Source organism: Mirounga leonina, unplaced genomic scaffold (genome assembly GCF_011800145.1).
Source record: "Mirounga leonina isolate KUSES-001 unplaced genomic scaffold, KU_Mleo_1.0 Mir_242, whole genome shotgun sequence".
Taxonomy (NCBI): domain Eukaryota; kingdom Metazoa; phylum Chordata; class Mammalia; order Carnivora; family Phocidae; genus Mirounga; species Mirounga leonina.
This window is the reverse complement of record NW_023270627.1, coordinates 444,015-467,662: the sequence shown is the minus strand read 5'-3', so window position 1 is coordinate 467,662 and position 23,648 is coordinate 444,015. Positions and strand designations below refer to the sequence as shown.

General features: G+C 41.4%; 1 protein-coding gene across 1 annotated transcript in view; it reads left to right on the top strand.

Moving 5' to 3' along the window:
* The window catches only part of GAD2 (glutamate decarboxylase 2), a 78,763-nt gene extending 57,907 nt beyond the window's left edge, over positions 1 to 20,856 (top strand). The window contains exons 12-16 of the mRNA XM_035029475.1: positions 542 to 620; positions 4,130 to 4,279; positions 10,855 to 10,962; positions 11,307 to 11,396; positions 20,057 to 20,856. Coding sequence (XP_034885366.1) covers positions 542 to 620; positions 4,130 to 4,279; positions 10,855 to 10,962; positions 11,307 to 11,396; positions 20,057 to 20,230 — 601 coding nt within the window. The 3' untranslated portion in view covers positions 20,231 to 20,856. The remainder of the gene's footprint in view (positions 1 to 541; positions 621 to 4,129; positions 4,280 to 10,854; positions 10,963 to 11,306; positions 11,397 to 20,056) is intronic.
* Positions 20,857 to 23,648: the final 2,792 nt, after the last annotated feature.

Here is a 23,648-nt window from a genome sequence, read left to right as displayed (position 1 = left end):
TCAGAGAAGAGATGAAAATGGGATGAACTAGAAGCTATTATGAAAGGACAGATATGAAAAATGTAATAATCAATTGAAGAGGAAGAAGGAGAGATGGGTGAGAAGAACAAAACTAAGCAGTGAAATAAGCCATCGCTTTACACCCCAGGCCACTATGGTAATGCCTCCAGGAACAATAGAGGCACGTGAGGACAGCCCCTTCACCTGCTTGGTGCCCTCCTCCTTGGCCGCCAAAGGCGGGATGCTGGACTGGATGATCCCAGTCACTCAAAGGGACTCTCAGATCACATGGAGGCTGGCTGAATTCCTCCATGGAAGCTAAGGGGGAGCCGCATGAAGATGCCCATCCTCGCCTACTCTCTCTGTAGACAAAAAAAAGGTTGTAGGTTTAAGAGTCCACATCTTATGTTGTAAACTTAGTGTCATCCAGGAGTCTGAGAAACAATGCTAAGAACCTCAAAGCTCTGTTGGCCCGGCACAAGACCTTGTAGCCTGAGCCTGTCATAGGTGCCACCCTCTTAACTCCATTTCTTTCCTTTAGGGCCAACTCTGTGACATGGAACCCACACAAGATGATGGGCGTCCCTTTGCAGTGCTCCGCTCTCCTGGTCAGAGAAGAGGTACGTCTTTCCTGATTCATGGCCCAGTCCATCAGTAGAGTTTGGTAGAGTAAATGTGTGTAGTGATGGAATCAGAATGAAGGATGATTCACAGCCTAGAACAGTGAGCCATATCCAAAAAGAAGAAATCGTTCATGAGGATAATTATGAAGTCCTGCTCTTATTTCCATGTAGAGGATGATTCTATTTTGAGTTGACAAGACAAGCATGTTTCTTACATGGCTAAATTATGCGTGTGTGTGTCTGGCTTACTTTATTTAGCATAATGTTTGCAAGGTTCATTTATGTCATAGCATGTACCAAAATTTCATTCCTTCTGTGGCTGAACAATATTCCATTGTATGAATGTACCACAGTTTGTTTATCCATTCATCCTTCAGTGGACATTTGGGTTAATTCTGCTTTCTGGCTGTTATGAATAGAGCTGCTCTGAGCATTTGTGTACGATTATTTGTTTGACTATCTGTTTTCAAATGAGGGAACTGTTTTCAATGGAGGAATGGAGCTGCTAAATCATATGGTAATTCTATATTTACCTTACTGAGGAACTGCCAAAGTGGCTGAAACATTTTACTGTCCCACCAGCGTGCATGAGAGTTCCAACTTACTCTACATCCTTGCCAACATTTCTAAGAAAACACAGCTAAATTTATCTCTTAAATTTAGGTCTTTGAACCATTTTGAGTTAATGTTTATGTACGGTGTGAGGTATGAGTTTGCATGCGATATCCAGTTCCCCCACTACCATTTATTGAAGAGACTACTCTTTCTCCATTGAATGGTCTTGGCACCCTTGTTGAAAATCAATTAGCCATAGATATATGGATTTAGCTAAATTGTACTTCTAAAAAAGGCATAGAACATTAGGTTGTACTCAGCAGGGTCCACAATGAGTCAAGAGAAACTTAGCATTCATAAAATACTAATGGGTTAAAAAAAAAAAGAGTTTCAGAATGAGGAAGGTCGTAGTCTCCCACTGTCCTCCATGCCTGGAGTGGTTGCTTAGGTCAATGCCAAATTGCATATGGGACCCCAACAAGCTAGGGTTCAAACAGTGGGGAACAATTGGTGAGCATGTGAGAGGGATGGTTGAAATAACTAAGGATGTTTAATTTAAAAAGAAAAAGAAACTTGAAGGGCTGGAGGATGGCAGCCTTCACAGTTTAAGTGACTCTCAAGTGGAAGAGATTCATTTTTTCCTTGCAGCTTCAGGGAACGGGCACAGTAGCACTGGGTTTGAATCAGAATATGCTATGATTTTAGGTCTGACTTCCGGTCAATGAAAGGAAAGCTTTTCTAAAAATTAAGCTTCCCCAGAGGTAATGAATCTGGGTAATGAAATAAATTCACTGCCAGGGGAAGTGATTGGAGATTGGACAGCCACTTATTAGTAAGAAGATAGAAAAGATTCCTTCGTTGAGAAGGAATAAAATAAAAGCTCTAGGATCCCTTCCAAATCCAAGAGTTTATGATACTCTGACGGCATGTCCCTTATTGAGATATAAGGAATAATGCCATTGTATAAGACTGTATTAAGTATTCTGTGATAAGAGAGTTCCGGGTTTAAAAAAATCCTAGGTTATTTTAGATTGAAGAGTTAAAAGGAAGTTTTGTTACTTCAGGGCATATCAGAGCCTTTAATATGCTGATATATATTGCAACTACCTTTGAAGAAGGGATTTATGATGTAGAGTTTCCTAAATTTATTTGACCCTGGGAATTTCTTTTACAGCAACTATATGAGGTTCACAGCAATTATTAGTGTACTTAAAATCGTTGGCCACATAACGGTCTATAACTTTTTAATGGCTTGGAATCAGAGTATTTATTATCTCATCAAGGCCCTTTATGTGAAAAACATGACTTTTATTTATCCTTTTGTATAGTGAGACTGATGCCGGCCAGCCTTTGGGAGGTCCTGTGTTTTGAGTTGCTTTTCCTATCCCAGGTCCACTCTATCCACCATTCCAGACTCTGGGGTGATCTCCCTACGACTGTGGCACCTTTTTGTGGGCAAGCTTACATGCCAAGCTTCTGTGACCATGAAACAAAATTGAAGCACCTGTTGCAATTTTCAATCTTATTGGTCTTTGAGTGAATTTTCTTTTTCAAATCCAAAGTCATTCTACTACTCTATTACAGTTATTTAATTTCCCTGAATCTCAATGAATTCAACTGCAAATGAAGCCCAAACTATAGGGTTGAGCTCAGCTTCATTGCCTACCATATGGTCTTTTAGGACCCAGTTAAATTTTAGTTGCATTACAGTTTGCTTTCATTTGATACATTTTTTTTTTAAAGAATTCTCACTTCTAACTTCAACTTGGTGACCACGTTTTAGGCTTCTCTCTTCTCTTGTCATGAGTCACAAGGAAAAAAGAACAACAAATGTCAAAGCTTCTGTAAAATCACAATTATACTGTAGATAATGAAAGAGTCAAAGGCTTCCTGTGGTTCGTGACAAATTGAAACGTGGTGGGGTTTCTGGTGAGGAGACAGACAATGCTGTTTTAGTCAGAGAGCATGATTCATTCACTGTTCTTTGGAATCGTTCAGTCACTTTGCCACCCATTTTCCATACCAAGCTCCTGGTGATGGGGCAAATTAATGATCATTGGCAATGAAACGTCCCAATGAAACAAGCAGCCAAGTATAAAAATGCAGTACTAACCCCTCTTGAAAGGGGAACATGGCATTTGAAAGATTGGTTATTTAAGACCTCTCAGAATAACAATGTCTTTATTGTTTTAGATTTCAGCATATAAAAATAACAATAAACTATCTTAAAAGCTATGACTTCCAAAGAGGACTCAAACCCTAACAGCCAAATGATAAAGTACTTGAACTAAGTATGAATGAAACACTAGAATAATCTCACTATTAGTATTTTACAGAACCAAAGAGTTTCTAAAGTATTTTAATTACAACAAAATTAAAACAGCAGGATGTTCCCTCAAAGAACAAACATTATATTCTGATTATGATTGTTTCTAAAGAGACACATTCTCTTAAAGAGTTAAAGCATATATGCCCCTGTTGTTAACCTGTAGTTACATTTGACCCTGAGCCATTTATCCCACAGAACTGACCTATCCCCACAGCTCATACTGTCCAGATATTGGTCCCATTTTATTTTATTTTTCACTTTTTTAGAGAGAGGGAGAGAGAGAGAGAGAGTGCACACATATGTACAAGCACGCAAACAGTGGTAGGGAGGGGCAGAAGGAGAGAATCTGAAGCAGGCTCTATGTGGAGCCCGACGCAGGGCTCGATCTCACGACCCTGAGATCACAACCTGAGCTGAAATCAAGAGTCAGACACTTAACCAACTGAGCCACCCAGGCGCCCCTTGGCCCATCTTAAACATTTGATTCTTCCTGCTTTCTTTCTCCGGGAAACTTGGTGTCCCTTTAAAATTTTTTTTTCTTAATAATTTTCACCACAATGTAAATCTAACAGAGTACTTGATCAAGTCAGTAGAGTTTCCTAAGTTTTCTCTTCTCTTCTAGGGATTGATGCAGAGTTGTAACCAGATGCATGCCTCCTACCTCTTCCAGCAAGATAAACACTACGACCTGTCCTACGACACTGGGGACAAGGCCTTACAGTGCGGACGCCACGTTGATGTTTTCAAATTATGGCTAATGTGGAGGGCAAAGGTGAGCTTGTGTAGATAGGCCTAATGTCAACTAAAGACAGAAACTTTATTTGGTGACCCTTATTATGAGGTTAAAAATGGATTTCCAAATCGAAAATTACCCAGGATTAAGTTTCTTTAATCCCGTGTCTAGATATCTGCCTTCTGCATGGGCAAGGACAGGAGCCAAATTGCTTCTAATGCTCATCCATCTAGGAAACAAACCCAGATTGCATTCTACAGCAGAACATCTGGATTCTTAAGAGGCGTTTTGTTGTTGTTGTTGTTGTCTCTCACCTCTTGGTTTTTACCCAGTGATTGATCCCTTGGGGAAGTTGAAGCCCTCCTTTTGATTGGAGGACAAAACCCACCACGATAGCTTCCTTTTCACATTTCAAGGGATATCGTCTAGTTATAAAGCTGTAAAAAAAAAAAAACCAAACCCTGGAACTACCCAGTGACTTCATTTTGTAAGCTTTCTCTGTTTACCCCAGAATTTAACTACCCTTGATCACTCCACCCAGAAACAGAAACTCTGTAATGGTGCACAGTTTGGGCTCGACTCATTGCCGGCTTCAAAGAGGATCCCTGTGTGCTGAAATGTAAGCAGGCTGGAAAGGTCAAAGATTTTCTTTCTCATTTGGATGAGATTCCTAATTTCAATGTTACAAATCAGTGACTTCCCACCTGGTTTCATTTACCTCCCACAGGAGGCAATGGCCAGAGCCAGCTGGACATGCCAGAGACACCCAGCTGCTAGAAAACCCACCGCTCAAAGAGTCCATAAGGGAAACTTGATGAAGGAAACAAGAAAGGGCGAGGTTAGAGGGAGGCTGGCACACCCCGAGGTCCTCCATGTTTGAGGGAGGGGCTAGATTGGGCTGGATGCTTTCTCAGTAGCCCACACAAATAGGGGGGCCCTCCCATCCCAGGGGACACACAGATAACTTGGTCAGCACGCGTGCAACCTGCCAGGGTGAGATCACAGATTGTGCCTGTGTAAGGAACCATGTATACAGCAGAAAGTTCCCTATGCCGTGGTTTTGGGGGTTTTTTTATTTAATTTTATTTTATTTTATTATGTTAGTCACCATACCGTACATCATTAGGGTTTTTTTAGCATTTTTAAAAGATTTTATTTATTCATTTGAGACACAGAGATACAGAGAGAGACAGAGAGCGCGAGCAGGGGGAGAGGCAGAAGGAGAGGGAGAAGCAGGCTCCCTCCTGAGCCAGGAGCCTGATGCCGTGCTTGATCCCAGGACCCTGGGATCATGACCTGAGCCGAAGGCAGACGCTTAATCATCTGAGCTACCCAGGTGCCCCACATCATTAGTTTTTGATACAGTGTTCCATGATTCATTGCTTGCGTATAACACCCAGTGCTCCATGCAATATGTGCCCTCCTTAGTACCCATCACCAGGCTCATCCATCCCCCCACCCCCCTCCCTTCTGTAACCCTCAGTTTGTTTCTTGAAGTCCATAATCTCTCATGGTTCATCTCCCCCTCGGACCTCCCCCCCTTCATTTTTCCCTTCCTTCTCCTAATGTCCTCCGTAAGACTTTTCAAAGTCAACTGAATGCCTGAGCAGGAGAGAGGCAGATAGCTAACAAGAAACAGAGGGGGTTTGGGTGTGAAATAATGCAGTCAGCAACTATCTAAAGGAAGCCTCTAAAGATCTATTCAGGAAAAAGGCAGTTTATTTTATTTTTTTTTTTTTTACTTTATTTATTTATTTGAGAGAGACAGAGTGAGAGGGAGAAGCAGGCTTCCTGAGGAGAAGGGAGCCCAATGCGGGGCTCGATCCCAGGGCCCTGAGATCATGACCTGAGCTGAAGGCAGACACTTAACTGAGGACACTTAACGAGTGAGCCACCCAGGCGCCCCTCTGAATCTCTTCTAAGTGGTACTAAGTATGGAGCGGCTGCCTGGAGTTATTGCCCTAGTAAAAGTGGTTGGATGGGCAGGGGCCCCCTCCTCTCTCAAAAGAGCTTGCACAAGGACACTTACTGGGTCCCCACCACCCAAGATAAGACTCATTCTTTGGAATGAGTCTCATTTGGCAAAAATAAATAAATCAAGAGCAGGAGTTATTGGCGTCCTCTCAAACTGTTTGAAAATGAGTAGGTTTTTCATTTCATTGATTGGTGGGAATCAAAACTGATGAACATGAACATCAGCTAGGCAGTGGAGGAAAACATGATCTCTAAATATTGCTCAGGATCATCCTTTTTGTCCCCTTTTCCTGTGGTGTTTCTATTACGATGACGATCATTAGCTATATTTACACAAAAGTGTTCCTCTCATGCTTCATCGGTTCCTGCAGCTCCTTTTCCATCTGAAGCCCCCTCGCCAGCATGGGGCAACGGTTGGCTGTAAGAGAAATAACTTGCAGGCCATCAGGTGTGAATGAAACAACAAGAACAACTGAAGCCTGAAATAAGGGCCGAGGAGCTAGACTCTAAGGCGCTGAAGTAAAGGCATCAAAAGAGGGAAGAAAAAAAGAAAAAAAAAAAAAACAATCCCAGCAGCCGCATAATTTATCCGTAAATTAGGGATGCATATTCCTTTAATTCCTCATGCCAAACTTAAGTATCTAGACACATAAATGGCAAAAAACTTCCATTTGCTTTTCGACTTAAAGCTGCGTGTTTTGCAAAATGAAATGGTAATAACGATCAAAGCCCTAAGCTCAGTCCTACAGTCCAGAGGAGTGGGGAGGGTAGTCACCCTCTTGTGAGAGCTCTCTAGTGATGCCAGCCAGGGAAGAATTCAGCCTGCCCTCAGAAGAACCGAGAAAGAGCAAGCTATGACATTCCATCTCCTATCCCCTCGGGCATGAGAAAAGGATCTGCAAAAACAATACTGAGGAGGAGGCAGCATTAATCAGTAAACCCGCTGTTATCAGATATGCCTGGAGACTGCAGCATTCAAGTGAATCCACATTTTCTCCTTCGCAATACAAACCACATGAAAATAAGTAACCTAACTATAAATATTCCTTAATCCGTTAATGACTGATGGAGCTAAATGCACTGACAGACAGTCTCCACATTAAGTCCAAGAGAACTTGATGAAAGCAACTATATGCCCCCCCCCCAAAAAAAATGAGCCTCTTGACGTGATGCTGGCAGGCTTTCCGGACAGTAATACCAGACGTAAGCCTGTCAGGAGCAAAGGCCCTGTGCCTGCCCTCAGCTCTGTTCTTAGTGAGGAGATCTTTCATTCTGTCTGTATTTTATTAGAGAATGTTAAATAAGACTTGGTGGTTATTTTCCAGATTTTCCAGATTTCCTCGGTGGGTAAAACTCAGAGTAGATAGAAAAAAACAAAAAGAGATAAAGGAAGGAAGGAAGAAAGAAGGAAGGAAGGAAAGAAGGAAGGAAGGGAGGAAGAAAGAGAAAGAGAAAGAGAAAGGAAGGAAGGAAGGAGGGAGGGGAGGAAGAAAGAGAGGGAGAAAGAGAAAGGAAGAAAGGAAGGAAGGAAAGGGAGGGAGGGGCAGAGGGAAGGAGGAAGGAAGGGAGGGAGGAAGAGTGGGGGAGGGAGGGAGAGGAAGGAGGGAGGAGAAAGGAAGGGGGAAGGAAAGAAAGAGGGAGGAAGGAAGGGAGAGAGAGAGGGTGGGAGGGAGAGGGAGAGAGACAGAGAATGAACGAACCTTAATTTTAGGTCTGCAACCATGGCTCAATGTGTAACTACCTAGTTTTCATGGTAAATTTCTCTGTGTATGGTTATGCAAATTAGCAGGTTTCCTTATAGTTTTCTGTGATTGGCCTTCCTCATTAAAAATGTAGATAACAGGGGCGCCTGGGTGGCTCTGCCTTCAGCTCAGGTCATGATCCCAGGGTCCTGGGATCGAGCCCCGATCGCGCTCCCTGCTCAGCAGGGAGCCTGCTTCTCCCTCTCCCACTCCCCCTGCTTGTGTTCCCTCTCTGGCTGTGTCTCTCTCTGTCTTTAAAAAAAAAAAAAAATGTAGGTAACAGAGGGACTGGCAAATGGCTGAGAAAAGAAAAATACCAGGAGAAAACCATTAAAGGGAAAGTGATACGAGGCACCCTTTGCTGAGTGACTGAATGAATGTTCACTTTCTCTCTAAAATACCAATTTATTTTAATAAGTAGCTAATGAGTATCTGTTATTGTGCCTGATGCTGGGTGGGATGAGGGGCCACAATTTTCCAGACGAGGTAAGCTAAATGCACAGATAACCATCACATAAGACAGAAAATAACTGGTTGTAAAAGAAACACAGACGCACCTTGGAAGTTAAAGGATGGAAAGCCCATTCCTAGTTTGAGAGCCAAAAATGATTTATTAAGAGGTCGCCTCGGAGACGGGTCTAGAAGAGGATAGGTAGAATACGTAGGATTTCAACCAGCAGAGCTACGTTATTAACGCAATTAACTTGGTGCCGATAGAGATGGTTCCTCAGAACATACTCTGTAAAAACACTGCCCCGGGGATTAAAAGTAGACTTCCATCCACTCATCCATTCATTCCACAAATGTACATTGAGCACCTAATGTATGCCAGCCCTGCTGGTACGAGCGAGACAGTGGTGAACAAAAGAAACACCAGTGTGTGCCCTTGTGGAGTGTGCATTTCAGCCATGTCAGCCTAAACCAATCCTAAGTGTGTGGGCAATGAGGGAGAAAATAAAACCATCTTTCTCCTGCAGCTCCCTCAGCGTAACTCAGACGCTGGGGTCCAGACTTTGACTTAGGCGCGCCGGTCAGAGCCCTCCTCAGCTTCCTTCATAGCAACCCGGGTCATGGTGATGTCACGCCCGATCAAGTTTTCCAGGGTATTCCAGGTATCCTGTTATTCTCAGAGTAACAACTGTGTGGCATAGAACAACTACTCAGAAAGTAGTTGATGAATGAGTACATTTTGGAGAATCTCCTAAAAGCCTTCAAAACCTTGAAAATAAAATATGGCTCTTATTCCCATAAATATCCAACATGAAGAGACAGGCTTCTAAGAGCACACTAGAGTTTCCTGTGTCATCCCCCCACCCCCCACCCATCCCTTGTACCTCTTTAGCTTACAACTAGGGATGGTCAGGTTACTCCTGATCATCTCAAGTAAAGTCCTAGACTAGGAAAGGCCAGAGGACTCCCCATCCAGTCTGTGATGATCACACTGCCTTTGCAATACAACTCCTTTTCAGAGCATTCATTTTACTTTACCATGTCCCTGTGTGGGAGGGAAATCACACAGACACCACCCTTCCCATGTGATCAGGGAGATTAGCCAAGGCCATGGGGCTGGACAGGCTCAGAGTCCCGCTGGTCCCGGCCATATCCTGGATCAAGTACGTGCCAGTTTAAAGCCAACTCTGGAACGGTCCAAAGGATCCAGTTTGGAGAACAATGAACTTCTCTCCCTCCCACTTAGGGGCCATCCCCAGTGTACCCAAACTGCCAGGTCAGTCCAAACCAACCCCAAATCCTTGACACCACAAAGTCATAGAGTGCATGGTGTAGGCTCTGGCCCGAGTGTTCAGGCATCAATCAGGGCCCTTCCTTGGGGTCATCAGGAACCAGTCAGACTCTTTGACCAGTCAACTTGGGTGGCAGTCTCCATAGAAATGATTCCTGAGCCCATCAGATTTCTTTAAGGCTTCAGATGTTAAAGTCACTGGCTATGCTGCATCCCCCTTTTAGCTGAAATGATGAGACCATCAATAGGAGCACGGGCCCATCTTATGTCCATTACAGCTGCTCCCTCCAGTTTCCATGTTGGATTAGTCACGGGTTGGCCTCTTCCAAGTGCTCCTGGAATAAGCGTTAGCTGTTTGTCTAAGCTTTCCATTAGCACTCCAGAAATGCTGAAGGAGTTAGGAGGAAAGCCATTTTGAAAAGTAATGTCCTGGAGTGTCCTGAGGTCCGTTAAACAGCTCCAGTCCACAGCTGTAGCGTTCTTTTTCACAAGTTCTTGGGCTTCCGGAGCTGGAAACTAAAAGGCCTCCCTGATAATGTTTGCCCATTACCAACACATGAGTCATTTATCCCCAGAGGAGAAATCTAATGAGCTTTGCAGAATGACAGGCTAACAAAGCATCTGTGTGCCCCTTAAGATTCATACATTCATTTGTTCAACAAATCTTCATTGAGTACCTACCCTATTTGTTCTATAATGGGGTTACATTGGTGAACCAAAGTGGGATCTGGAAATGGTAAATTTTCATGATGGGCAGGGGCTAAGCTGGCCTGCTGGGGGCTCCCTGATGATGCTGCTTCTCCACAGGAGAAAAACAGCCCAGCCTCCTGTCATTACTGAGTTCCGTAATTACCCCTCAGAGTGGCAGAGGCAAATTTTCCCCTCGAGTAATCAAAATAATTGCCTACGAGAGAATGGGGCCTCGGGAAGAAGAGGAATCCGCTGTAGGGAGCTGTGATGACATGAAAGGAGCTAAAACACCTGAGGGGGGAGCATCAAAGGAGAAACAATCGCCAGAAAAGCCTCTGGAAGCACAGTCTTATCAAGGAAAGTGTGGAGCAGCCCTGAGGTGGAAGCGGCAGAGAAAGCATCAGTCTCCAGAGAGATTAGCCCCACAGAGAGTCCACCCGCCTGACAAGCTTTCTTCTCTTGCTCAGGGCACCACTGGGTTCGAAGCACATATTGATAAGTGCGTGGAGCTGGCGGAGTATTTATACAATATCATAAAAAACCGAGAAGGATACGAAATGGTGTTTGACGGAAAGGTGCGTATTCTGATCTCTACAATCCCAGAAAGTTGAGTCAGTTCCAGTTCTTACCAATCACGGATTTTTTTTTTTTTAATGTCAATCATGTACTGTCCAGGTAAAGGGGAGCATTACAAAGGAGAAGCTGGGCTGATGGGGTCACTGTCCTGAGCTGGAGTAAAAAACGCAAACTGACAAAACAATAACTCTATATAAGGTGGCGGAAGTCAGGCACTCCAAAAGTGATTATGGATTTAAAGTAGGAATCCTATTCGGAAGCTGCAGAATAGGTTTGAAATGTCCTTGGAATTTTCTAAATGGCCACGATGGGCCGAGTGTGAATCTTACTTTCCTCCTTATAGCCTCAGCACACAAATGTCTGTTTCTGGTACGTGCCCCCGAGTCTGCGTGTCCTGGAGGACAATGAAGAGAGAATGAGCCGCCTCTCAAAGGTCAGTGATACAGGCTTCTCTGGTCCGGACATCAGCGCGTCTAGTGGGCCTTGCACATGCATGGCGTCTCTCTAGAGAGGAGAAATCCAACCTTGACCTTGGTGCACAGGCCCACTCCCCTTCATGGGCTCCTACAGAACCAGGCCATTCAGACCTGGTATAGCCAGACTTTTGACTACTCTGTTTGCTTCTTTTTTCCTGAGAGCAAGTTTATGATATCTTAAAATAAGCAATCAGGTGACAGCTTTACTGTCATTCACAAATCATACATTATATGTTAAAAAAAAAAAAAAGAAGAAGAAGATAGCAAGAGGGGAAGAATGAAGGGGGGGAAATTGGAGCGGGAGACGAACCATGAGAGACTATGGACTCTGAGAAACAAACTGAGGGTTCTAGAGGGGAGGGGGGTGGGGGGATGGGTTAGCCTGGTGAGGGGTATTAAAGAGGGCACGTACTGCATGGAGCACTGGGTGTTATACGCAAACAATGAATCATGGATCACTACATCAAAAACTAACGATGTAATGTGTGGTGATTAACATAACATAATAAAATAAAATTTTAAAAAATATATAAGGGCAAAAAAAAAAAAAAGAACCCTTGGTGAAGTTGGCTGACCTGCCCAGCAAAACTGTTAAAAACACAGAAGAGATTTCAGGCACCAGCAATGGTTAGAAATCAGAGCTGCTGCTGACCCTCTTGAGATGCCAAGGTCAAGGCTACCCTGTGGAGTCTTTAGAGCTATGGTGAACCCCAGAAGGGCCCGGGGGCAGGGAACAATACTAATGGCCACTGTGTAGAGTGCATGTTGTGTCCCAGGCTCAACTGTGATCTAGCATTAAATCACTCAATTATCATAAGTGTTAGAAAGGACTGAAGAAGACAATTTAGGTGACACAAACAAACTTCATTTAACACTTCATGAAGTAGGCAGCCTCCATTCCCAGGGGTCCAGAGAACTGCAAAATGGGGTGGAATGCAAGAAGCTTTTATAGGATGAAGAATAAGGAACAGGAAGAGAAAGATAGAAAATGAATAAGGAGGGGCACCTGGGTGGCTCAGTCGGTTAAATGTCCAACTCTTGATTTTGGCTTAGGTCATGATTTCAGGGTCGTGAGATGGAGCCGCGCGTCAGGCTCTGTGTTGGGCATGGAACAAGCTTGAGATTCTCTTTCCCTCTCCCTCTGCCCACCCTCCCCGTTTGTGTGCATGCATGCACGCGCTCATGCACCCTCTCTCTCTCTCTCTCTAAAAAAAAAAAAAAAAAAGGAAAAGAAAAAGAAAAAGAAAATGAGTAAGGAACAACAAAATAAGTATAGAGCCCAGGGTTGGCTTGGCGTTGGGGATTTCCTGACTGGATATTCCATGTTTCTGGTTAAACAGAGCATTTACAGGGTTATGCAAGTTAAGTGTCCATTTCCTGATGTGACATCTGGGCAGAAGCAGCCCCATCATGGGCCTAGAAATTTACTTCAGTCTAAGCAAACTAATCTGGGAAGCACTGCTGTCTCCCCATTTTGCTGAGGGGGAAACTGAAGCACAGAGAGGAAAAAAAAAAAATCACTTTCCCAAAATCACTGACTCCAGAGCTGGAGGGCTTGAACTTCAGATTCTTCTGTGGCCAGTAAGATATCCTTTCTCTTTTTCCTCTCCTGCTCCCATCATTTACACATGGGTGAGATTCGGTTGATAATGTACCCCAAAGAGAATCTTGAAGGGAGGTAATTGTGGGGCCCCATCTCAGTGTTGAGGAATGGGAAACTAGGGTTGATTGTGTGTATTTGGATCTCAGAGCCTGGGTTAGTTGGTTGGTTGGTTTTCCATTTACCACAAAGGAGGGGACTTCTTCCAGTTGCTGTCAGGAACAGGGGAGGCCCTCTCACCCACTGCGAAGGAGCCTGGGCTGCCTCACTGACCTTTCAGAATATTTTATTTCCTTCTATGTCAAACAACAGGATTTTTTGTGGTTTAAAACCTCCAGGAAGGCTTATAAATGTGAATACCTGCCAGTAGACAATCCAGGATCAAACCTTCATCAGCCTGAAGCTTTATAGAAAACACTGATGACCAGGTCTTAACCCTGAGAATTTAATCCAGTTGGTTTGGGATGGGCTTGGGAATGGTTCTAAAAGTTCTCCAGGTGATCCCAATGTGCAGCCCAGGCTCAGAGCCACTGACCTAGAGGAATGCATGGAAGAAAGCTTCTAGAATGGGAATCCATCAGTGCATGTGTCTGAGTAGGATGGGTCATGGTCATGTTTGAAGTTTTAATGAAGTTGGCTCATTTGCTCATTCCAAGAAATCAAGCCCAAGAGATAGGAGGGAGGCAGGATGAGGGTCACATTGGAAAAGATGATAGGGAGGCAAAAAGGGGCCTGTTTTCGTTTGAGAAGAAAGAATTCATATTTTTTCCTGATGTTTTATGGTGTGGCTTCTCCGCAGTATGTATCATCTTACCAATAACTAATTTTATTTAACAAGTTAGTTAGAAATTAGATGTTTCCATTCTCATTGGCTCTACCTCTTTAATGAATCCATTGATCAGACAGAATCCATGGGGTAATTTGACTGATTTCATTTGTTGGATCAATTCATTATTGCTGGGCTGAGGGATGGGGCAAGATGGGAAAACAGAACAGAAAGCAGTTTTTCCCATCACTTTCTGAGCAAAAATCAATTCTGAGGGGTGCCTGGGGGCTCAGTTGTTAAGTGTCTGCCTTCGGCTCAGGTCATGATCCCAAGACCCTGGGATTGAGCCCTGAATTGGGCTCCCTGCTCAGCGGGAAGCCTGCTTCTCCCTCTCCCACTCCCCCTGCTTGTATTCCTTCTTTCGCCGTCTCTCTCTCTCTGTCAAATAAATAAATAAAATCTTTAAAAAAAATCAATTCTGAATTCCCCCCATTTCAATACAGCTCTCTTCAGATGCCTCAGGTTTTGGCAAATCACATAAACTGTGATGGGAATGGAGATTATTTCTTGGGGAGAGCCATGAGAATATTAGTCAACTATTTTTATACTGTTGGTAATTCAAATTTGAATTAGGTCTGGGGATTGCAAAATGAGTTCTCTTAATTTTTTCCTCTCCTGTGATTCCATTTTCCTGACTAGAAGATAGAGAATTCAGCAAGTCAGAGTTGGAATTCTGATTCAGTAGAACCACATAAAATATCAAGGTTAACTTTTGTTTATTTATGTCAATAATTTTTCAGAGTTTCAGAAAAGTTTCTTCTTAAATATAAATCCCTTAAAGTATAATGTCCAGGGACCAGTAAATCTTCACACGCTCAAACACACACATGCACACAATCCCAGAGGGAAAACAGCGGAGGTAGAATAAAATAGATGATTTGCTCTATCCAGTGTGGTATCAATAGCCGCGTAGGGAATTTAAATTTAAATCAATCAAAATTAAATTCAACCAGAAATTCACTTCTTCAGTTACACTGGCCACATTTCAAGGGCTCAACTTGTGATCAGTGGTTATTGTATCAGATAGTGGAGATATAACACATCTCTATCACTACATAAAATTCTCTTGTCAGTGCTGACATAGACCCAAAATGGGAGGAAATGTGGAGACTTCCATGTGGCATGTGGCAAACGAGAATTAAGTTAAATTCTGGACCCTCCAAGGAAGAATTACTCTTTGTGCCCTCTTGTCTTGGTACAAGGCTTAGCATACAGTAAGGCATTCAACAACGTTTGCTGAGCTAAAGTGCCATTTACACATTCCAGAACAGGGAGCAGAAACGATATTTAGGAAACCTACTAGTGGATCATAGGTCTTTCTCCAGAGCTCACAGTGACATGGGGACAGATATCTAGGCAACAGGTGGTTATTATGAAACAAGCAGAGTCAACACTTCATGAGGGAGGCTGAGAATCAGGTTGTAGTATTTCCTGCTGCCTGATCAGGACTGTGAATGTGCAGGTGGCCCATCATCACTGAGGCACAGTGGACACAGAAGGCCTGGGGCGCCACACGACCACAGGCAAATGCCTTAGACACAGGCAGGACAAGCAGGTGGAGTCCATGAGGGCATTCATCAGACAAGAATCCTGGTTCTTCATCATCACCTTCATCTTGTGTTTTATTGCATTGTATTTGATCATTATCTGCATATCTCATCCTGACTTCTACCAGTCTATAATTGATGAACTTCCAAAAGGTCAACAGTGGATTGAAAAGTACATTGGTAAGGAAGTAGATTGGCCTCATATTTAAGGTGACACTCTTCCAAAGTCTACGTTGTTAAATGTAACAAGGAATTTAATTGTTGAAATTTTAAAGTGTTAGGATTCCTATTTGTTGTTATTCTGCTTTTTCATTTTTCCACAAATTTCACTCACGTTTCCAAGATTTTGAAACAAAAAGATTTTGTGATACATAATGAAAAAATACATTTCTGTGATTCCATGATGCTTTAACCTGAGCTCTCTTGGGAGAAATAAATGTGATTTCAAATTATGGGATAGTTCCCTGGTTATTGTTTTCTAAGGGATTGAAAAAGCTAATGACACAAGGGAGAAAATGACACCCTAAAACTTATAAGGCAGCACCAAGAGCTCCTGCTGAGGTCTTTAGTGAAATCTTCAACAGGCAGCCTCTCTTTCCTGACTCTCTTTATTCAACAAAACCAAGAATGAGATCAAAAGACAACATCTAGAAATAAGTGAAAATGCTATATATTCATCAGAAGAGTCAGAATCTTATTTTCCTTCTGAACTTGCAATTAGTGATTATGCAATGAAGTAGATGTTCCATGTTTCTGCTAATTTTAGTTCATCCACATTTTCTGGAAGCAACCAAAAGTCATATGTATTTAGACAAAAGTCATATGATTTCTCCAACCCAGCTAGCTTCAGTAACTGGGAGCAATCGATCTGACTTTATACCAAAACCTGTTTGGGATGATGTCTGTTACCATTTAATTTAACTTCTGATTAATTTGATTTAACTTCTGATTTGATTTAACTTCTCTGAAAAGTTAGAGATGATTGTCTTTAAGAATAAATGCCATCTCTATGTGGTTTTGCTGGGATTGCCCATGAAAATGAAATCAGAGTTTAATTCACTGAGTAAAGCATTATCATTGTTTTTGTCAGTTCTAAAGAGCAAGCATGATTTATTACACAAATAAAAATTAAGGAATAGTTATGTGATTCTTCCTAAAATTCCACAGACACATGGATTTGGAATTCCTTTTCTATTTTGGGATTTCTCTTCCCAGGAACACATTGATTTGCCATGTCTCACAGCACAAAGTGATAAATTTCATGTCCTTATGCTAGAATATTCTACTAGATCCACTTTCAGAACTTAACCCCAGAGTTGAGATATTCAGATTCTTTTTCATACTTATTCCCTGAGATGAGCCCGATGCTCTATGTACATCCTTAATCCTTCAGGGGAAAAAAAGAAACATTCCTCTTTATATTATCTTCCTGTGTAATAAAAAAGAGGCTGAAAGAGACTTAAGAACACATTAACCTAGAATCAGAAAATCCCAGGGCTGGAATCATCAAGCACATTCATGTTTAGATGAGGCAATTAGGTTTAGGATGTGAGGTGAGGGTGACATGAAAGTGAAGATGAACTCTGTCCTTGGTTTTCCCTTTGGTAACTAATAAATAATTGGGCCTGATAGGAAATACGTCGCTTTTACACATTGAGTACTTTGTTTGGGGTTTTTTTACATTCACTTAGCTTTCTTTTTTAAATTTTAAATTCCAGTATAGTTAGCATACAGTGTTATATTAGTTTCAGGTGTACAATATAGTGATTCAACACTTGCATACATTTCCTGGTGCTCATCACAACAAGTGCCCTCCTTAATCCCCATCACCCATTTCTCCCATTTCCCCACCCCCCCTCTGGTAAACATCAGTTTGTTCTCTATAGTTAAGAATCTGTTTCTTGGTTTCTCTCTCTCTTTTTTTTCCCTTGATCAATTTAAAAAAGAAAACCATTGTTTTGTTTTTTTAAATTCCACATATGAGTAAAATCATACGGTATTTGTCTTTCTCTGACTTATTTCTCTTAGCATAATACTCTCTAGCTCCATCCACGTTGTTGCAGATGGCAAGATTTCATTCTTTTTTATTCCCTTGTGTGTGTGCATACACACACACACACACACACACACACACACATATATACCACCTTTTCTTTATCCATTCATCAATCAAAGGACACTTGGGCTGTTTCCATAATTTGTCTATTATAAATAATGCTGCTATAAAAATAGCAGTGCATGTATCCCTTTGAATTAGTGTTTTTATATTTTGGGGGTAAATACCTACTAGTGCAATTACTGGATCATAAAGTAGTTCTATTGTTAACTTTCTGAGGACCTTCCATACTGTTTTCCACAGTGGTTGCACCAGTTTGCATTCCCAACAAGAGTGTAAGAGGGTCCGTTTCTCCACATTCTCACCAACACCTGTTGTTTCTTATATTTTTTATTTTAGCCACTCTGACGGGTGGGAGATGAAATCTCATTGTAGTTTTGATTTGCATGTCCCTGATGATGAGTGATGTTGAGCATCTTTTCATGTGTCTATTGGCCATCTGATGTCTTCTTTGGAGAAATGTCTTTTGCCCATTTTTTAATTGGATTTTTTGTTTTTGGGGTGTTGAATTTTATAAGTTATTTATAGATTTTTGGATACTAACACTTTATCAGATATGTCATTTTCACAATGAGTACTGTGAAGATGAAAATCTCATTGTAAACAAATGATTATTTAAGTGTTGATGTTCAAAAGTTGCATGTTCATAACAGCATTCCATCTGAATCAAACTATTCTTCATTAAAATGAATCCAACTATGATGTAAGGTATAGTCCCCATTTTGAACTGAGTTACTTACTATGTATATCTAAATAAGTCTAAAGCTCCCTGACATCAACCATTCCTGGTTACATATTTGCAGCAATGAACTTAAATGATCAGATGTTATATTTACAGACTCTAATGGTAAAATACATGAACAGATCATACACATGGTTAGACCTAAGTTAAATGTGTTCCTCTTCCTAGATAGCTATCCCTATTATTCTACTCTTTATTTAATTTAATAAGGACTTGGGGAGCCCTCAATGTGCACACACAGTTGTGCTTGTAAACAAAAGAAGTAAAAGACACTGTGCCCTTCAGAGCTTACGGTTTCGAAATTACAGAGATGAAATGTATTTTCTTATAAGTAATAGGACAATAGGAAAGTTTCTGCAGACATACTCTATGGGTAAGGATCATGTATTTACCACTTAAAAGGAGAAAGAAGCTACTGGACTAGAGGAGTCAAGAAAAGCTTCATCATGGTTGTAGGTCTGTGGTGGAGTCTTTGGGTCTGTATAGGATATGTCTTGGAAGAGAAAGGGAACTTGGAGCCAAGACAACAAGTGTGACACAGGAAGACTGAGGACAAGTGTGAAGGGAGAAAAATATATGTGGCAGAGTTGAAGATTAGTTTTAGCGAGCACTGGAAGATAAGTCCTCAGAGCTGGGGGACAAAATAGCTTTGTGCTGAGCTCGAGAGTTTGAACTTCATCTCATACACAGTCATCAGAGAACTACTGACGCTGTAATCATTCTGGCATACATGTGGTAAAATCTCACCTGAGAGCCACCTCTGTAATGTTAAGTGTTTGTGGGCTCTCCTTTTGGCCTCAGCTGATTTTCATCATGATTAAGGAATGCATTTCAAAAAATCTTATAAAGTGAGATAATGCAAAAGGAGAATGAAAAGAAACTGGAAAGCTTTAGGGTCTCAAGAAAGAAAAGGGCTTTAAAGGCTCAAAAGTCTGCTTATTTTCAGACATCACTTGATATTGAGGCTTACCTCTTGGTAACCATTCTCTGAGCTATGTTCTATTTCCAGTGTTTTTATAACTACTGAGGGAAAAACAAAAAGCCCTCCCCCAAATGGTGTATTGCTAAACTATTTAGCCTTGGAACCAACACCGAATTCTTCCCATTCTCCCAAAACCATAACTGCAAGTTGTTAAATAACAAAAACTCAACTGAGGTATAGTTTAAAAATCTAATTGGCTTTAGGCATCATCCCATCTAGGAAGTAGAGGGGAGCTCCAAGGGGCTATAGAAAGGGAGAGGTTTTTAAAGGCAGGACAAGGAAGTCACAAACAGAAAAGAGAATTATTTGGGGTGAGCTCACCTTTCTTTGGGGAAAAGGGTCTTATTAGGTGATTACCTCATGTTTCTTTGGGGGATGGGAAGGGGCCATGTGACTGAGTACCATTTTGATGCTGACCAGAAGATTCCTGACTGACCAGCTAAGACTATGTTCTTGGAAGAAATTGAAAGTGCAATTAGGTTAGGTATGAAGCCCAGGGTTGGTGACGTGGCCTAGTGTGACTCCATTTGGGGTCTGCAGTTTTCTTTTTCACAAAGTCAAGGATGAGGGAGCAAACAACTGAGAGCCTATCACTTATTATTCATCTTATCACCTTCAAGAATTTGGATGTATTAAACTGCTCTAGTGCTCTGATCCCGAAAAAACTTGGAGAAAATTTCTTTAAGGGAAACAAATATGAGTCTGGTTGTTTAATTAAAAACTAAAAATGCTACTTGATATTGGGTTCTTTTACTAGAGGAAGGGTCCCCAGGGGTCACCATGTGGCTCTGGTCTCTCCCACAGGTGGCCCCAGTGATTAAAGCCAGAATGATGGAGTATGGGACCACAATGGTCAGCTACCAGCCCTTGGGAGACAAGGTCAATTTCTTCCGCATGGTCATCTCAAATCCCGCAGCAACTCACCAAGATATTGACTTCCTGATTGAAGAAATAGAACGCCTTGGACAAGATTTATAATAACATAGCTCACTAAGCTGTTTCAATTCTCTAGGTAGACAATTAAGTTGTCACAAACTGTGTGAATGTATTTGTAGTTTGTTCCAAAGTAAATCTATTTCTATATTGTGATGTCAAAGTAGAGTACAGTTTAAAAATCCAAAAAACATTGCTCCTTTTAAAAATCCTTTCCTAAGTTTAGAATACCTCTCTAAAAATTAGTGACAAAAGGCTGTGTTCTAATCAGTAATGAAAAGCTTAAAATTGTTATAAATACTTCCCTTACTTTTAATATAGTATGCAAATCAAGCTTTATTTTCACTTCAGAGTAGTACGATTGAATAGTGCCAAATTGCCCCTGAATCCTAAAAGGTTCTTTGGGGCACAGTCCAAAGGAGAAAGTACATATAAAATGTATGTTGACAATAAAAACTCTTGCCTTTTTCATAGTATTAGAAAAAAAATTTCTAATTTACCTATAGCAACATTTCAAATGTATTTAAATACATATAATTTTACAAAAGGAAAATATATATATTAAAAAGAAATCCTATTTTGTAACATATAGATTTTTATTTTATATGGGTTATACAAACTGCAGGGTCAGATATAAAAATTAAGCCAGATTTTTTTTTCTCTTTCTTTTAATGGAGGCACAATAAAACACTGAGCAAAGTTATTTTGAAACATAGGCCCACAAAATTCTTAAAAGGTATAATGCCTTCTTTCTATTCATGTGACGGTTTATCATATCTCTAAAGTTAGTATTACAAAACAAACACAAAAAAATATTGCAAGTTCTTTAAAATGACTGACCAGATCGACAATAAGATTCTCTTCCCTGCTGAGTTTTCCGCCCAGTTGACCCTGAGCAGACCCCCTCAGTAAGCATGGTAAGCCAAGCTTCATCTTAGACTAAAACTAGGGTAATTGTACTCTGCTTTCCAGTTCAGCTTGTTTTGAACAGAAGGTGGATGCTTGTTCTGGAAGCATCTTCCCAAAGAGTATTCTTTTATTAGGTCATTTGGATTAATTAGAGAAAATAAAAATAAAATCTAATCAGCCTGAGCAAAAAGGAATGAAGCACACTCCAGAAGGTGGTGATCCCAGAAAATTAAACTTGGCCTTGAGAGAAGAGATCTTTGTGTGAACAATGATGTCCTCCTGGGCACCATATTGTCACTGTCCAGGAAGGAGTCATTTACCTCCTGGGTAATTGCTTATTTCCATTCTTTCCCCTCTCCTACACACAAAAGTTCCCATCACTGGAATCCCAAATAATTAATTTCTATCCCATGGGTGGTTATTTTCCTCTCATGAAGTGAGCTCTTCACCTGAGATTTTGAGACAGCATCTTAAGACTTCTTTTATCTGCCTCTTGTCAAGATTGAAAGTGACCAGGGGCACCTGGGTGGCTCAGTCGTTAAGATTGAAAGTGACCAGAGTATGCAGAGATAGGAAGATCCTTAGAATTCAGGATAATATTTTAAAGAATTCTTCTTCCCCTACAAACCTGATGGAGAAGCCTGAACTAACAAGAGCTCCCATAGATATTTGTGGGGCCACAGTTTGTCGGATTCCAAGTACTAGTATGATGACTACAGACTGATCTATGCAGATTGCAGATACAAACTTAGAACATTCATCCTTTCTATATGTATCTTAGAAAGACTACAGGTATACAAAAGAAGAAAGAAAGAAATGCCCTATAATATAACCGTAAGATCCCACCATCTGAAATCTGCATGAGCTTGCCCCTACATTCTTTCTCTCACATTATATCCAAAAACATTGATACTTGAAATGAACATAGGTTTGGGTCCTTCCTGTCTAGGAAGCAAATGGGTTCCCTATGATGATTAGGAGAAAACTTTTATCTGTACCCTGGAATTTCAAGAAGGAATAAACCTCCCATTCTAGGCTATGTCTAATGGCCAAGCATCCCTTTCCCTTCTAGAAATGGGCCATTGAGACTAAGCACATAGCTGCCCATCTATCTTGAGACTCAGGCCAAAAGGTCCTACCTCAGAGGCAGAGACACTAACTGTCAAACCCACTGTCCTGCTTGGAGAAGACAGTGGAGCCCAGGGCCCTGACCTGGGCAGACCCCTCTCAACTGCAGGATGCTTATACCTTGCAGTACGATCCTCTATCAGAAGCTGCTGCTTTTTAACTTGATGGTATGATGGAATTAAAAGGAGAAGCATTTGTGTCTGTGTATGAAATTCCAGCAAAATAATTTTTACAAATAGGTTGTTGCCCCCACTCCCCGCCCCTTCCAGATCCTTCCCCAAGTTGTCTGGGAGTCTTGCTCAATCAGTGAAATCCCTGCCAACCACAACCCAGGAAAGGGGGTAAATAAAAGCTTAATAGGTCCCAGTATTCTAATAAAATATTCTTTAAAGTAGGTCTGTAATCTACTTGGGAGAGAGGGAGGGAGGGAGGAAGGTGGTTTTGAACATTAGCTCAAATTCCCAGTGCCAAAGGCCTTTATGTGGGACCATCCTTTCCAAATTTAAGAAAAGTCTGGGGTTAACTTAATCAGAATTGACATGGCCATTTTCATTAATTCAGCAATATTGTGTTTATTATTTTTAAATACTTGAAAAAAAGGTGTGGTATGTCTTTATCTGAGACACATAAATGGCATTGACTTCGTGTACTGTCACAAGGCTGTGAAGAAAGCAAAGGAAATCAATTGTGTGTATAAATTGTGTTGCTTTCGTTATATTGATAGTACTCTCTCATCACCTCAGATTGGGGTTGTGCACTTTAGCTCTGAACTGTACAGTGTTGCAAATCAACATATGTTGCTGTAAAAGCTTGTACAATATATTATTGACATGTCTTTTTCTGTGTGGTAGCTGTATCAATATTACAAGAACAACATCCGCATCTGTTCCTGTGTGCTTTCTCTCTCCCTCTCTCTGCTAAACTGTACGCCCTCCACATCTGCTCTAATAGAGAACATGCTCTCAGCTAAGCTCTCTACCGAGAAATCTCCTTTGAGAACTGTGTGATTGCACAAAAATGCAAGCTGAATGCCGCTCATGTCCGAGAATAGAGGAGACCCATATGGAGTGTCACAAACTGCCCAAATTGCAGGTTTTATCCCCACTGGGGTTTGGAGTAGGAGCTATTCCTCAGAATGTGGACAAAGAAAGCACAGGTGTAAATATAGCAGCAGGACAGGGAATCAAGGACCCTCATGGTGGGTATCATCTTGCACGTGCTCTCCTGTTTTCAGATGCTACGTACAAACACTGTGTATTTATTAGTTTCGTGCTCCAAAATACTGTTCCCAACTGGTGTTTCTGAAAGACATCAACATCTCTCCAACATTACGCCATTTACTAAAGACAGAAAAAAATAAAAAATATAAACACGTGGCAACATGTTCTTCTTACCAAATATAAACTTGTGTATGATCAAAGTATTT